This window comes from Mastigoproctus giganteus, chromosome 11, assembly GCF_048544385.1.
Source record: "Mastigoproctus giganteus isolate SK-2022 chromosome 11, ASM4854438v1, whole genome shotgun sequence".
NCBI classification, from domain to species: domain Eukaryota; kingdom Metazoa; phylum Arthropoda; class Arachnida; order Uropygi; family Thelyphonidae; genus Mastigoproctus; species Mastigoproctus giganteus.
In genome coordinates this window covers 52,906,251-52,922,888 of record NC_143585.1, presented here as the reverse complement: position 1 = coordinate 52,922,888, position 16,638 = coordinate 52,906,251, and the positions used below count along the sequence as shown (strand labels likewise).

Below are 16,638 nucleotides of genomic sequence, written 5' to 3'. Positions count from 1 at the left end.
TTGTCTGGTGCCAGCCCCAAGCAAGCAAATACAATTTTGAGACAGACATCGCACTCTCAGGTCACTGTTTTGTGCGAACTGTGTAAGAATTTACTAAGAGGTAACATACCAATCACTCCACAAGAACTTCGTAGACTGCAGCGCAAAAAGAAGCTGTTACGTGTTCTAGCGGATAAAACAGTCCCCTTCACAAGGCGACGGAGACTTATTACCCAACAGGGAGGTGCACTGTTTCCCTTACTGGGCAGTCTGATAATTCCACTGATAACATCGCTAATAAGAAAATGAACGACTCGTTCAAAAAATATTTACTACTGGCACCACCAGAACACCAACGGATGATTTCTCTGGACGAAGAGATGTCCGAGATTCTGAAGAGACAGGACATGTCGATCGAATCCAAGGTGAAGGCCTACCTTCAAACATTGCAGGCTTTTCTGGGACTGAAGAAGAAAAGCGGGCCTCCGGAGGAGGCCCTCGTGCTCCCTCCCGCGGCGGCCGGGGAAAAGCGCGCGCCCAAACGTGCAAGGAAGAAGCCGTCGATTCTGACGTCTCCCCGTCGCTTGAGAGGAAAGAAAATACAGTGGATAAGTATGTGAGTACACAATTTTTTTTTTTTTTTAAATTTGTTTATTTAAGTGATCGATTACATCTAAAGTAGCAATGATATCATTGCCCCACAAATTTTTACAATAACATTCGTTAACAATCTGTCTCATAGTAATACCGCGACATCTATGGGTTAAAAAGAAAACACAATGCAGTCCACAAGCTATAGATTCCCGATGTTGTATTACAGTCTTGTTATGAGTCCACTTGCGACTTTGCCTTTTCAGAAACGCCACAAAATCTTCGGGCGGGGGGCGGGCAAACGTGTCGAAGTAATCGGCTTCTTCTTCTTCTCCGAGGTAAATAGCTATCCAATGGGTTCCTGGTCTGTCGGATGGATCGGTGTTGACGACTAGAAGAAACGGTTTACTAAGAATGTTCGTAGCCAGTTCGTCGCGAGCACATACACTTATGGGGTAATCTTTAACAACACTTTCCAACAAACGTGCTATTTCTTCAGTGTTCATAATCCAGAAGAACCGACCTGTCTTTTGTCAGCGAAACCACGTTCTCGAATTCACTGTACAAGACGCACGTGACGTTTTCAGGCAATGGTGATGAAAATTTCAGTTCGAGACGTACGCTCCCCCGTTTCAGAGCACTAATGTGTGCACCAATCGCGTTTTCGTCTGGCGATAAATCAAAACCGTACAATACATTACCGAGTGGATACTCGGAATATGACAAATCGTTTCCGGTGTCTTCCGTCCATTTATTTAATGAAGAGAAGAGTGACAGATACGATCTCGTATACTGTCCTGTCTTGAAGTCGGGAGTCAGAGGTATTGACGGGTACTGAATGCCATCGGCAGTCACTTGTAAGTAACACAGGTTGAAGTGAGAGAAGTTAAAAGGATTACGAGAGTACGATCCATTGAAACCTTCACTCGACACCAAACCCACAATCACGCGCGATGGAATTTGTCCTAGGAATATATTATCACGTGTGGAATCTACCATTCCTTTGGGAATAGAAAAGTATGTCACGTTCACGCGATTAATAGGGTACACGATCGGGTTCTTCTCTAAAACATTGATGTGTGCTAGTTGAATCTGAGGATTCAATTTCACTTTACGTACGAATAACGTTGCTTCCATAATGTTCAACTTGGCAGTCGACGAATCGTTGGAAAGCAAACAAAATTCGGGGGAACTTCTTACCAGTCGTAAACGGAGGGAGACGTTATTCACTATGTATTTAGATTGGTGACACAGATCGAGTCGAAGTCTTCCTAACATCTCTGCAGTTTTCGATTTTGAGAAGAATTTCAATCGTTGGTACATACCACTGTCGTCCTTCTCGAACATCTGTTTAACATCGGTGTACTGATCTTTGACGTACATCTCAGTTGTCAGTTGCGAATTCTTGGCTTCCCGTCCATAGTTAAGAAGTGTTTCCAGGTATGCACGATAAGGGTACGTATTCGATGATGGGTTAATCAGTTTGTCTTGTACAAAGAGATCGACTTGACTGAATAGAGAGTGAAAGAAATTGTTAACGACTCCTACTTTATCATTTTCTTCCAGATCTTTTCCATCGCTTCTGGTGATTCGCACCTTCAACCGCAAATAACTTTTCCCGAGGTCTAGATACTCTTCCGAAGTCCCCGGAATATAGAATTCGATCGGGCCTACACTATCTACAGATGCCAGAGGAAGGAAAGTAATATACGACGACCGTTCGACACACATATTAGTGGCAGGTTTACTGAAAAGATCCAGCTCAGACATCATAACTTCCATCGAAAATATCGCGACGTCTACGTTTACCACCTCTCTGATTACGCACCTTGTCTTTAATGGCTTGCCCGACTTCTGATACACGATTTAAAAACGAACGTTTAGGTGGAACACCTGATATAACATCATCAACGATATTTCGTCCTGCCGAGAGTACTTGTCGACCGATGAAAGCTGCTGCAGGTTTGAGTATAGGTGTGAGAAAGCGGAATGCAGTTCGGAAAATGCTTCCTAATCCGTGACCTCTCTGGATGGAGGGCCCAGCGAAGTAGGGGTTCCCCCCTGCTTGCATTGTGTAGTAATGGACGTACGCATTCATCGTTCACGGAAATGGAGTTTAATTGTAGTCTTTCCCTCACTGAACGGTACGAATTCACCGCTATCTGTACGCACTTGGATGGTTACTGTATGGAACGTGTTTAACTGGAGTGGGTAATAATCTAAATGCGAGAACTCTCCGTTATTGGAAAACGATACGACACGTAACAGTGGCGCTTTCGTATCGCCTACAACCTGATCCTCAATTAGGTTACAATAGACGAAATAGGAACTGACACCCCTATATATATCTGCCTGGTACTTAGCGTAAACTCTACCTTCTAAGTCTCTGCCTAGTTTTTCGAAACCTAGCATCTGACCGAGCCCTGTTTTTGGGAAGCGAAGGTAAACCGATGGATCGATTTCGATAGACACTATACCTATGGAGTTCACTTTTGCGTCGAGTTGGGGTGCCAGCTTCATCATGGCGTTAAGCACCTGTGGTATACTTTTGTAGCTCCCTCGTGGCAGTTTACAGACCTGAACAGCTTCTGCTTTCACACCCCGATATGTGATCGTTCTATTGGATGCTTCTTTAGGCAATGTGATTTCCTTCTTGGAAAGCCACTCGCCGACGTGATAATTTCGGAAAATATAGAACCCTCCTTGATCCTCGCTAAATGCCTTATCGAGACCTATAACCCGTGTAAAAGCTTTAGAGATTTTCACAGTACTCTCGTTCTTCACCCTTAACGTGAACTGTTCTTTCGTTCCGTCAGTTTTCACTTTCAGTTGAATGTCACTGTCGACAGAATTAATATCATCGATAAGTTTTGAGGAATTGGTATACATTTCTTTTAATACTGTCATCGCTCTGACTTCTTTTTTCTTTTTGGGGTACAGAGTGAATATGTTCCATCCATCGGAGATATTATCCCATGAAAGAGGGAAGTGTACTTCGGCAAGTGCTACTTCCCACTTGCCAGAGAGAGAAACAGCATTAGGCAGTTCCACTGTGAATTGTGACTGAGAATTTCTGGGATGTAGATCCATACTAGCATTACTGGGAAGTGTAAGGAAAAACATCTTGTGAGCTGACCCAGCTATTGAAGCTTTGTGGGTAGCCTAACCATTTGACTAATAACTGACGTTGTCCTCTGACTGTCTTTTGTTTAAGTACCTTTTCGATGGGGTAGACGTCAGGGGGTACATTATCGTCAAAGTTAACTTTCTGTAACTGTGTTTCGTAAAACGTTCCTTCTATCTGATCACCATCACGGCCTGTCACACTGTACACAACAGGGTTACGCTTCAAAACACGTGTAATAGTAAACACTTCTCTCGTCCAATTCCCCCAGTAACCTTTGCGAAAAGGGTGAGACCCGCTGCTCAAAACAACTCTATCTCCGATTTTAAATTTCGGTTTCAGGGTTTTGGTACGGTTGTAGTAGAGTCTATTATACACTTCTTCTTCGTTAGCAAGTGTGACTTTTACAGGGGCCATACCAATAGAACGATGGGTAGTACGATTATACGTAGCCACAATATCGTCGAGTACGTGAATATATTTCTGACTTTTGGAATAAGAAATCCACTTATAAATTTTTTCTTTGAGTGTACGTATGAACCGTTCGGCAATAGCTGCCTTCTTTTCTGATCTTGTTGTATAGAAATTGATACCAAGGGAAAGGAATAACCGACGAAGAGGAGCATTAGTGAATTCTTTTCCTTGGTCGGTGTTAACGCAAAATGGTGTTTCTTCTTCGAAAATAGATTTGAATGCCTGCACCACCTCGTTGGCTTTTTTGCTTTTCAGTTTTCTGACCCAAGAATATCGCGAGAAGCAGTCCACACAAACCAGAAGGTAACGATATCCATCGTTTGAGTCGGCGAGAGCCGACAGGTCACCTAGGTCACATTGAAAAGTGTGATTAAGTCCGGGAACTTTAATTTGGTTTCTCCGAAAATTAATTCTTTGCTGTCGATGTCTCACGTAAGTAGGTTGACTAGCTAGGAATTCGCGAACAACACGTCTGGGTAATTTAGTATGTTTTTGAAGAGCATCAATAGAACTGAAACTACCTATTACTTTAGGATTATAATAGTCTGCTAACATTTCTCTATCTCCACAGGTAGGAATGGACAGTGTCGAAGACATCGCACTACTTATATTTGTCATCATCCTGATAGTGATTATTATTATCTCGGAACAGCAGCTTGAAGATTGGAGGATGGACTGCTTCCACACATCTGAAAATGTTACTGTTTGTTCATAGATGTACCTTTTTAAAAATTGTTCATTAAAAAGCAGAAGTTTTCTTTGGTGTTTGAGTTTTTGATTTAAGGAAACGAGTCAATAAAATGGTTAACACACATAAGTTAAGACAATAATAAAGAGTTACAATAATAATAAAAAGACTCTAATTAAAAAAAATGTATCTTCATATTGAATCTCTAAGGAAACGAACCTATAAAAGTTTTACCCACACACAAGAAAAAAAGACTCAGGTGGCTTAGTTAATAAACACTATGACAAGACAATGAGTTTTCTTTTTATCAAAGGATCAATAAAGGTTTAAATCTATGAGAAGACACTGCGAAAGAAAATATTTTTTGTCACTTTTAAAAATAAAAAGTGTCTCGTACTGCGACATTACACAATTAACACAAATATTCCGATGACATTATTTGATATGTTTATCGCTTCAGTAAATAAAAAGTGATGGAGGAAGTCATCATGCTGGGACATTACACAATTAACACAAATATTCCTACAACACAACTTAAGAAGATATACTGTAATAAAATGTATTTTCAAAAAGGTTTACATACACACAAGAAAAGACTCAGGTATGATAAAAAATTAAAAGAGAGAAATATACGTGGTGCCATCTAGGGACAAAAATACGAACTACAAAAAACCCGGTAAGCAGGTGGCGCCATCTAGGGAGAGAAATGAGAACTAAATATCATTTTCACACCTGTACTTGGAGTATAGTATGCAATTGAGTTTAAATTCCTCCAGGTATTATGCAATTGAGTTTAAAACCATTTAGACTTTATGTAAATGTGTTTGAACCCCCAACATATCTACTGAAGTGGAATAACTTACAGGTAAATTCCTTGCTGTTTCAGCTTGAGCTCACTAACTATGACTAACCGTGATTGGTTAGATCACTAACCGTGCATTGGAAAGTCATTTTAAAATTTATCAATGCTCTCTTAACAACTCTGTTGTCAGAAAGCCAACTAAAATTGTAAATCATCCATAACATCTTATCTCGACTTCATAAATGAATTCATTGCGCTCCGTAATAATATGAAATCATTCACGAGCATGATTAGAACCTGGAAGTAATACTTATAATATCAGATCTCATCATGGACGAAGTTTCATTGCAACCTGAAGTATTTACAAACTTTTCTGCTGAATATCCAGCTCCAACTTATACAATATCACACCGCTCGTTAATTTTTCCTCTCTAATCAAGCTCATCTTGAAGGCTATCAAGCCTCAGTTAAATTGAAATATAACTGAGGTTTGAGATTTTATTTTCAACATTTTTTCCACTCATAATTGTGTGCTGGTGCAGCATGTTTCTCATTTTATACTTTAATAACTGTCTCTAGTATGCTGTCCTTCTCGGACATTTTGAAACCTACAAATATCGAACTGGTTTTTAAAGAAAAGTGATAAAATCTCTATTTGATGTCCAGTTGAAATTACAAATACGTTAAAAATGTTCAGAAGTTGTATTGGCATTTTAACTGCTGATTAAATCCACAATAGATCACTTACATCTAATAATGATCAGAGAGGAGTTCTCCATCCAATAATTTATCTATTAGATGGAAGTTTCTAGTAAGCATTGCAGAAGTGGTCTGCTTTTTTCCAACGCCTTCTAGTTCATCAATCATCGACTACTTCTGTTCAAACTAAGAGGCCAGGTTATTGATTCATATTCCCAATAGTTTCGTAGACTGTCTCTTCCTCAGACTGTTCTATATGCAATTCGAGAATTATCAAAGAACAAATCTGCTTCCCATGCTGTGTTGTGCCTGCACAATCTGTATTCAGTCTTCCGTTCAGTATTTAATTCAGTCACAATAAGATAATGCCATCATCTTTTCTAGACAAAAAGCTTATAATTTATTAGAAATGCAAAAAAATTTCATTCTGAACAATCAGTCAGTATTTTGATTCTCGCATTTTTCAAAAATACTTTGTTAACTACCCACACTGAATGGATTAAAAAAAAAATAGGTTAAGGATCCTCGGACCGTTTCGGTCCGAGGATATCCTACTCACCAGCTGATGCGAATTAAAAAAAAAAAAAAAAATCCTCACCCTGTTGTACCTCTATACTAGTATGCATTTTGGACCAGCTATGTTACGGATGTCTGGCATGCTTGCGAGAAAACTTCACACCAATTATACAGAATATTTTTATCAAAAGAATAAACAAAAAACTCTGTAAGACGAAATAACGTCGTTGAACGAGAATAAAAATCTTATCGTAAAAGAGAAATTATTGATTATTGTAAATTTGAATGAGTGACTTTAAATCTGGGCTTGAAAGTTTTGTGTCACCAACCATAAAAGGGAAATGAAAGATTTATGTACAAACGTAATTTTATTTTGTAATTAATAATGTAGAAAATTAAATACAAAATATTTTCATTCGTTTTTGACCCTAAAAGACATCTTGAATTTCTCTGATAATTTTCAGCTATAGTCGGCCAGCATATATTTCGCCTTCTCTGGTAGCACTTTAACATATCAGATATCGCTTGATGAAACCTCTCCCCAAGTTCAACATGCAGCACCCAGGTCGGATACAATTTTGAGTTAATGTTACTTCAAACGTGTGTTCCAGCATAAGCTTTATAATTTGTGGGCAGTCGAAAATAACCACTTTCATTTTCGCTGCACTTATTCTCGGTAATTTATTCTTTAAATATCCATCACCTGGTTTTCAAATCAAATGACACATAACTGATGTAGATTTTTTTTGGCCAGTGCAGCAAAAGCCTATGGCTTCCTTGTTGTATAGGGCTGTACTAATACTAAATACTGTACGAATACTAGATGGCTGAAGGCTCAGATCCGTAAATTGAGACACTCCAGTTGGTTCAGTGATAAAAGTCATCGCTTAGTTCATTTTCTTTCAATCCCTGTTTTTCAGATGGTTGAAGTATTTAAGCTTTGTTATGGTAAACAATTGATCAACTAGAAGATAGCAAGTTTGAGTTTAGGATGGGGCGTTTCGACTTTGAAAAAATCCAAATATATGAGTCAAACAGAAACTGCAGTCACTTGTATTTTCTTTCGATTCTCTCCATACCAACAGAACAGCAAATAGTTTTGATTCTAATCCTGAAAATTTAGAAACCCTTATTCAATATCTAGTAGAGCTACCTTTAACACAACTCGGCCCTCGTGGGTAGCACAGTTGGTAATATCGCTGTCCTCCCCACACCGGGTGGAAAAGACCTGAGTTCAAGTCCCATCAATGATGTGACGAATTTTAATAGGTCTTTTTCAAAACGTGGCTGAATTAGTCGGTCTCAGGCGAGAGTAGCGTGGTTTTTCTTCCGGAAACTCTGGTACGCAGGTGCATAAGTACACGTACCTTGAGTGACCGGAGTTCAAGCTCGTGACTGCTGAATACGGTGCTGTTTCTTGTATTCTGCCTATCTTGTAAACTTCTCTGACCGTTTGGTCGTCCCGGATTATAAACAGAAAAATTATTTATTTATTTATTCTGAGACGCAGTTTGCTTTAAAGATAAAGTACAGTTTGCTTTTTAGATAAAAGTACAGAAGTCTGGCCAGACTTTTTACTTTTGAGATAGCTGCTTTCGACGCGCCGGTGATTTTCTTTGTTTTTCTCAACTGTGGTTCCTACTAAACGTGCTCCAACAATAAGACCTTAATGAAAATCGAAAACGTCACTGTCTTCTCCATGACCTGATCGACTAAGAAGCAGTCCAGGAAAACGTATACGGTATTTATATGATATTAAGGAACTTGTGTCTATTGACTCCAATTGCAAATGATTGCTAATTTTTTGGCCAGTGACTGTATTCAACAGTCTGTAAGAAAGCCGGACGGATATAACTAATTAATACACGCTTGGTAGTTTCGAACCAAATCTTTGTGAGATATAACATTTCCCTCCCCCCGTATTTTTTAAAAGAAATTATAAATTTAGTTTTCAAAAAAAATGGATATATTTAATGGAATTTTCGATAACATTTTTTAATGCTTCAATATTGATTAATAATTAACTACCTTTAAATATTTCCCCGAAACACTTACCACGCTCAACAGCTGCATTTTGTGCACAAAATACAGCCCGTGAGAGGGGTAAGTATTGCGAAGCAATTTAATTCGGCTATTCGCATGCATTACTGCTTATCCACCTCCTCACTTTCTAAGCTGGTTGCTGTTCGAGTAGGAGTTGGCGATTGTTGAAGTTTTGTACAAAAATATACGGATTGTTGTCCATACTAAAGAGGGCACAAACAGGTTTTGAGGTATGTTCTAATAATTTGAGGACTCAAAGATGTGATACTAATACAAATAACCTCACAGTATATGTAGAAGGATTATTATTATTTCGTACCAATCAGAAAATGTATCATGTCCTCCTGTAATAACTAGGCCATTTCAGTAATTCAAAGATATTGACACCTTCAGATTACAAACTCTCTCTCTTTCTCTAGCCCATGGTCACTATAAAATCTTTTGATCCGACTCGCAGAAAAAAATAATTATCCTTCTTTAACTGGCAGTTCCACCACCGCTCTCGATTACTATGGCCACAGAAACTGATACTTCAGCTAGCTTTCATGGCAGAGTTAATCGGTTTCGTTTAAAAGTAGCGTAGTTTTACTGCTTTCGCAAACTTATCACGAAACCATGAAATGTAGAGACACAAAAGAGATCCATGACGGGTCTAATTTAGAAGTGGCCTAGTTACGGGAGGAGGAAGGGGGATCCGCACTGGCTACAATTGATCAACCATTGTACGATATAGCTACTCTGAATTATCATCCTTATAAGGCCTCTGTAGCCCACTGGTCAGAAGCGGAAGTGCAATAGCACACACTCTTTGAGTAGACAGGGGTTCAAGCCACTGACTGCTAAATAAAGTTGATCTGCCAAACCGCATTGGACCAGCGTGGCAGATTATGGTCCATTTATATCAACATGAATTGCTGAGGAGGCTTCCATTCTGCAGTGGATTGATAATGGCTGCAGTTTACTTTCCCTGTTATCATCCTTATTTCCAAATAGTTAAGCATTTAAATTTTTATTTAAAAAAATTGGAATATGTAATGGTTTGTTTGTTTGTTTGTTTGGTTTGAATTTTATTGGCGCATTAGCAACTAAGGCTATAATGCGCCAAGACCAGATGTAATGGTAATGATTGGTCTGGTTTATATATGATTTATACATAAAAAAATTTTAACTAAAATTATATTAAATGAATAGTTCCTTCATTGCCATTTATCTTAGTATTGTCCACCAGCCAATGTACCGTACTATCTTAAATTATTTTCGATTTTTTTTATAATCAGAGCATATTTTTTATGACTAAATTGTATTATTATTATTATTATACAATTAATGATATCTTAACCATTTGGAGCAAGTTGTAATTAGAGTTTTGACCCGATCTTCATTCAAATAAATTCAGTAATGCTAACTCAATGTAAGCAAATCTCAGCGCGACATCTAAAAGAAGATATTATCTGCAAAGTGACGCATGAAAACAGGTTTAGCAGGTATGGTTAACTTCTGACAGCATGTTTTTCTCCTTGATTCCCAGAATCAAGGAGGAAAACATAGTTTATCTGGAGGCGAAAGGATGTATATTAACTTTGTCTCCTGGTGCTTGTAATTATTAGAACTACAGCGCAAAGTTATAGTGGGTGAATAACATTTTACGTAAACAAAAAAAAAAAAAAAAAAAAAAGTTATCTTTTTAATCTATTAACCATATTTTAGTTCAAAGACAGTCGAATTACTTGCATTTCACTGGAACGCATTCTTTCTGTATTTAAAATGTAACATCCGGTTGTTCCAAATTATATTTCTAATAAATTATGGGATGTGTCATTATCTGAGGCCCCAATCTCATCGTGTTTCATGGAATTTCGGCCCTTTCAGAGTATTGCTTACACCCCCCCCCCCCAATTTCCCTTAGGGGTTAAAAAAAGGCCAATCCCGAAATCACGAACTAAAAGTATACTTCGTGTACTTTTTTTTATCCCGAAAATTACTGTCAAATTCTAAGGGCAGCAACATATTCATTTTTACCAGTACAAACAACGTTTCTTAAGCTTTTCATCCAACCGATTATGAGGGTAGAGTTTTTTTGGTTCCGTTTGTTTGCAATTGTCCTTGAAATCTTTTATATGGGACAAGAAAATGAAGGAAGAAGATAAACAAAAAATGAAAATAAAACGGCAGATTCTTATCTTTTTTCATTTTGCCTTTTACCATTTCTTAATGGTAAAAGGCAAAATGAATGTCTAAGAACTAAAATAAGGAAAATAAATTTTTAGGGAAGAAAATTTTCAAGAAGAAATGGAAACAAAATCCAAGAAAACCAAACGAAAATATTCGTGGAATAACTGTGTAACGGAGAGCTATAGCACAGAGATTTAAATTAAAGTAGTGTACAGTACTTGAAGGAAAGTAAATAAATAAAAGGAGAAAGGAAAAGGTGGTTTCTTAGTTGAGTGGGTGTCCATTTTAAAGTACGTGCTCACATGCTGATTTGGCCCTCGTGGGTAGCACTGTTAATATAATCATCGTCCTTCCTTCTGATGGAAAACGTCTAGATTCCAATCCCGTCAATGACGAAGGGAATTTTTATAGGCTTTTCCAAAACGTGGTTGAGTTTTGGAAAATCTATTACCGTCCATTGGAGAAGTCATTACTTCCTTAACAGAGGATCGCTTAACCCGAAGAAGAAATTCTTTCGGTGTTCAAAGGGACTTGAACAAAGGCCTCTCCAAACAAGTAACAAGTGACAAAACCCCTATATATTCTTAGGAGGATGAGAGGAAAATAAAACAAAAGAACGTGGAATAGCATTTGCTAAGAAAAGCTGACAACACAAATATATTCTAAGTGCTCTGCTTAGTCTGTTCAGGAATAAGCTGAAAACAAATAGTAGTAATGAGAAGTGAAAGTTTTGCCTTTTATCTTTTTACTTTTTTATTGTTTACATTTTATACACAGAATTACAAGAATTTGCTACCAAAAGAGGTATGGCCGACTACAGGTGACATTTATTCTTATCTTAAACAAGATAAGAATAAACCCGTGAATAATGCTTGATACTAATGCTACCATGTTGAATTGATAGAGAGTTTGGACTATTCAAAGTGAAATCAAAGTGAGATCATTCATGAAGATTTCTTACAATAACATAACATAGGCTGTAATAAAATCCATAACATAATCACTCCTTCTGAGAAGGAAATAATTCTATCACCAAAAATCAAGGAAGAACTTGTGCAGAAATTAAAATTTCTGGCACATTCAGTGTGGACGTTTTTAAGGAGCGAAAATCTTTTCTACTCAGATTACACTTTTTCCACGTGGCATCTATATGACTTTGCTAATAATTTTTTGCTCGTTACTTAGAAAGCCAGCTACCTTGTAGAATCTGGAATTAAAAATCCAGTTGGCTTAATCTGAAAGGTGGCTTTTCAGATTTCAGAATTGTCGTAATTATTGGATTCTTTTCAGAATCGCAATATTGCGGGAATTGTTGACACCAATTCCTACAATAATCAGGGCAATTATTACCAGATTTATTTCTGTCGCCTAAGTTAACTTAACAATTGCTGTAAAAATGATAAAAGACAAATCTCTGCTCTAATTTTCTGGTGTGTTGCCCCCACGGGTTCGCAATCCACAAAAAAAAATGGAGGCAGACATTCTAAAAACTGAGAGAGTCAACTTCGTTTAAAAGCGATGTCAGAGTTGCGCATGCCCACACACACACACACACACTGCATACAGTCCACCTTTAGATCCAACGATTGCCTTTTTCTTGCCGAGTTTCTTGACACGATCTAACTGATATGTTTAAATATATTTTTATAGGTCAGCCTTTCAGGCTGCCAAAGCAATCGAGTTATAGTTCTGTGAAAGTGGAAAAACAATTTCCCTGTCGTTCTCCATGCTGTTACTTCTTCCAAGAAACAACTCTCATTTCGTCCTGTATTATATACATAGAAACAAAAAATCTGTCTGAAGCAAAGTCGCGAAAAACTTGTTAAAACACGTACATCGAGTAACCAGATAAACACGAGCTGTTTTTAGGACCTCTGTATTTTTACGTTAATAGCTTGCAAAATAGGAGTTTCAAGATAGTCATCAACCTTTCGTTAGTATTATCAGGTGGGAAACAATAGGGGGAATTAAGCCAAACTAATTGTGACGCAGAACAATCCAAGAAGACTAGGTGACTAGTTCCAAAATATGCAACTGTCTAGAAATCTAGTCGAAGCCTGCCTAATGTCACCTTCACGCAAGATGACCGCTAATTGGCAGTAGTTGCGAGATGTCATAGAAGCTTCACAGCAAAGCCATTTGCTTCAGAGCTTCTGAATCTACAGAACTTGTATCTAGGCATACCGTCTATCATGGGAGAGGTTTTATGCATGAAGCTAGCTGGTCTTCATGCATAACTTCTATACACAAAAAACAGTTTGAACTGATAACGATAACATGTCGACTGGACTCAAGAGCAATGGACCATTTTGCTGGAATCACTGTTAATGTCCATGCAGATCTTCATGTATTTCACGAGGAACTCTCACGGCTATATACACTTTGCTGCCACTTCATTAGGTACACACCTGCTGTGCACACAAATGGTTTATCCCACAACGTTGCAAGTCACATGACCACAGCTGTGGATATAAATGCAGCAGAGCAACCTTTTTACTATCAGTTAAGCGTACAAACCGTAGCAACAATGGGAAAAAAGAGTGATCCAACGGACTTCGAACGTGGCATGGTAGTAGGTGCAAGACGTGCTGGACAAAGCATCTCTGAAACGGCAGTTCTCCCGAACGTTTCAAGCACTACAGTTTAAAGGGTGTATCGAGAATATTGCAACGAACAGAAAACATCCTCTCAACGGCACTCCTGTGGAAGAAAATCGCTTGTTGATGAGAGAGGTCAGAGGAGGATGGTTAGAATTGTGCAAGCAAACAGACGGGCCACAATGTCGCACATCACGTCAGAATACAACCTTGGTGCGCAGAACAAAAGATCGCAACGGACCACTAGTCACACTTTGTCGCGAATGGGCTACAACACCCGACAGCCACATCGCGAACCTTTGTTATCAATGAAGAACAAGACAGCACGCTTCCTGTGTGCATAGCAACACCAGCACTGGACAATCGAGGATTGGAAAACAGTTGCTTTGTCTGACGAGTCGAAGTTCCTGGTGAATCATGTTGATGGAAGGTTCAGAATTTGGCGAAAACAACATGAATCCATGGACCAGTCATGTCTGACGACTACTGTGTAAGGTGGTGGGGGCAGTTTTATCGTGTGGGGAATATTTTCTTGGCACAAGTTGGGTCCATTGATACCCATTGATTCACGTCTGAATGCCACATCGTTGCTGACCAAGTGCATCCGTTCATGTTGACAATTTATTCTCGGTCAGATGTTTACTTCCAGCAGGATAATGCGCCGGTGCACAAAGCCGGAATCACTATGGAATGGTTTCAGGAACATGACAATGACTTTTCTTTGTTGCGGTGGCTCGCTCAGTCCACGGATCTCAATCCTATTGAACATCTTTGGGATGAGCTAGAAAGAACTGTTCGCTGCAGGCCTACACCTCCGTCGAATCTCAAGGAACTGCGTGACACACTCATGTCTGGATAGTACTCCATTCCTGCACAACGTTTTCAGCATCTTGTTCAATCCATGCATAGACGAATTCAGGCTGTTTTGAAGGCTAAAGGAGGCTCAACACGCTACTAGGTAGGTGTACCTAATAAAGTGGCAGCACAGTGTATAAAGTATGAAGATGAGATATTTGCTCCTTGCGTTCGTTTTTTCGCAGGAGCAAACTGGTTCAGACTCTTTTAATGGGTGATAATGCATGTTCTCAGAGAGAGCTTCTATGGAATTAATGCCCTCCGCAGAATGGTCAGCAGATCATCGGACCACAATCTAAATAAAGCATGTTTGGGATGCTTTAAGCAGGAGGGTTGCCAGTCACAGACAAGAATAAGAATTAATACCCAAACATGAATTAACAATCCTGTTCTCAGCATGAGGAATGGATATCACACCTGCGTTGCCTCCTTTGGAAATCACATACTTTATTAGGACATGTTTCCATGGGTTATCGATGAGCCTTTTTGAACGCTAGTTAATTCTTTTAATAACTTTGTAACTGAAGATCGAAATTTGCCAGGCATTGTGCATTATTAAGGAAAATTAAAACGAATGGCTTATTAACGTTTTGTCGTGATCTAATAAAACGTTTATGTTTGCTCTCTAACTTTTGGGAACTAGTAACTTATTAATGTTTCTAAAAATTTCTGACTATATGTCTGACTCACAACGCCATAATTTTTTTATTCTATTTGTGTTTTTGTTTTGAGTTTGTTTATTTATTTTTGTAGGCAAATTTTAAAATAATACAGATTTTCATTGCTATTGCATTCTGAGGTGGAATATTCTAGTCCGATAGCCCTTACAGTTTGCATAAAGTCTTCATGACAAAGGTCGACCAAAACTGCTGTTTACTTTGATACCGTACTAAAAAAGTCTTGCTTCGATTCCACTCGGGACGGAAAGAATGTTTATTTTCTTTTTTCCTACTATGGCCTAATTAATCAATGTCGGATGTTAAGGATTACACGGTACAATCCCTCGAAAGCTTTGGTTTTATTCCACGGAATAGGCAAATGCAATTTACAGTCGCAATAAATTTACTGAAGCCTCAGACCTTATCTTAAATAACCCAAAGTGAAGCTAGTTTGGATATTTGAGGGATGAAAAGCAAAGACACCTCACTGGAAAAAAATCTGTGTGCAAGTAAATTAATGAGCACGATTGTTGCAGACGTTCGATTGGTTTCATACAGTGCTACAGACAACGAAATGGCCAGTAGACAATATCTGGATGACTTTACCCGGCCGTTCAGTAGAAAGCTTGTACACATGCAAAAATTTGAATTGTGATGAGAGAACTCACATAAACAGATAAAAGCAGCAGTTCAACAGTTATGTGCAAATTACCGAATGGTGAGCATGATTGTTACAGACGTTCCATTAGTTTCATACAGTGCTACAGACAATGAAATGGCCAATAGACAACATTTGGATGACTTTACCCGGGGTCGAATAATTGGGAAGCTCGAAGAAGGTCGAAGTGCGAGGAGTGTGGCTGCAGGGTTCGGCATCGCCCATAGCATCGTCTCACATGCGTGATCGACCTTCTGAACAACAGGTACAGCTGTTCGAAGGACCAGTGGTGGTCGTCCACGAAAACACAACGCCGAATAATGACCGCTGTATACTCCTATAGGATAAGAGGAACCGGCACCAGATAGCGGGATCCATTGCAAACCAGCTGCACAGGAGCATAGGACGCAAAATATCACGGTTTACTGAGGCCAGGCGACTCCACAAAGGTGGACTGTTTGCCCGACGGCCAGTATGCTGTGTCCCTTTAACACCTGCCCATCGGAGACATTGTTTACAGTGGTGCATCGAACACAAGGACTGGACAGCAACGCAGTGGGATAAGGTACTCTTTACTGATGAGAGTAGATTCAGTCTCAGCAGCGATTCTGGACGTCAGCAAATCTGGCGAGAGATTGGCACAATGTATTACCCCTCAAACGTCACTGAAAGAGATCGATATGGCGGCCGAGGTGTTCTCGTCTGGGGAGGCGTTATCTTGTATGTCCATTCAAGGTACACAACTATAGATACTGGAGGGCGGTACTGTAACCGGTGCACG

General features: G+C 39.0%; 3 protein-coding genes across 3 annotated transcripts in view; all 3 read right to left on the bottom strand.

The window, feature by feature from the left end:
* The window catches only part of LOC150078011 (sodium- and chloride-dependent GABA transporter 1-like), a 125,528-nt gene that overhangs the window by 93,618 nt on the left and 15,272 nt on the right, over nt 1–16,638 (bottom strand). The gene's annotated exons all lie outside the window — the stretch shown is intronic.
* On the bottom strand, nt 1,066–2,301 carry LOC150078013 (uncharacterized protein F54H12.2-like). Its single transcript, XM_090384428.1, has one exon. The coding sequence runs from the start codon at nt 2,299–2,301 to the stop codon at nt 1,066–1,068; it is 1,236 nt and encodes a 411-aa protein (XP_090240554.1).
* Nucleotides 3,668–4,765, bottom strand: LOC150078012 (uncharacterized). Its single transcript, XM_090384427.1, has 2 exons — nt 4,305–4,765; nt 3,668–4,181 (listed from the first exon to the last, which is right to left on the bottom strand). Exons 1-2 carry the CDS (start codon nt 4,763–4,765, stop codon nt 3,668–3,670), a joined length of 975 nt encoding a protein of 324 aa, XP_090240553.1.

Coding starts and splice junctions, on each gene's coding strand:
- LOC150078012 (XM_090384427.1), bottom strand. CDS start 4,765: ATGTCTTCGACACTGTCCATTCCTACCTGTGGAGATAGAGAAATGTTA. Junction 4,182..4,304: donor ACTAATGCTCCTCTTCGTCG/GTTATTCCTTTC, acceptor TTATTCCAAAAG/TCAGAAATATATTCACGTAC.
- LOC150078013 (XM_090384428.1), bottom strand. CDS start 2,301: ATGTGTGTCGAACGGTCGTCGTATATTACTTTCCTTCCTCTGGCATCT.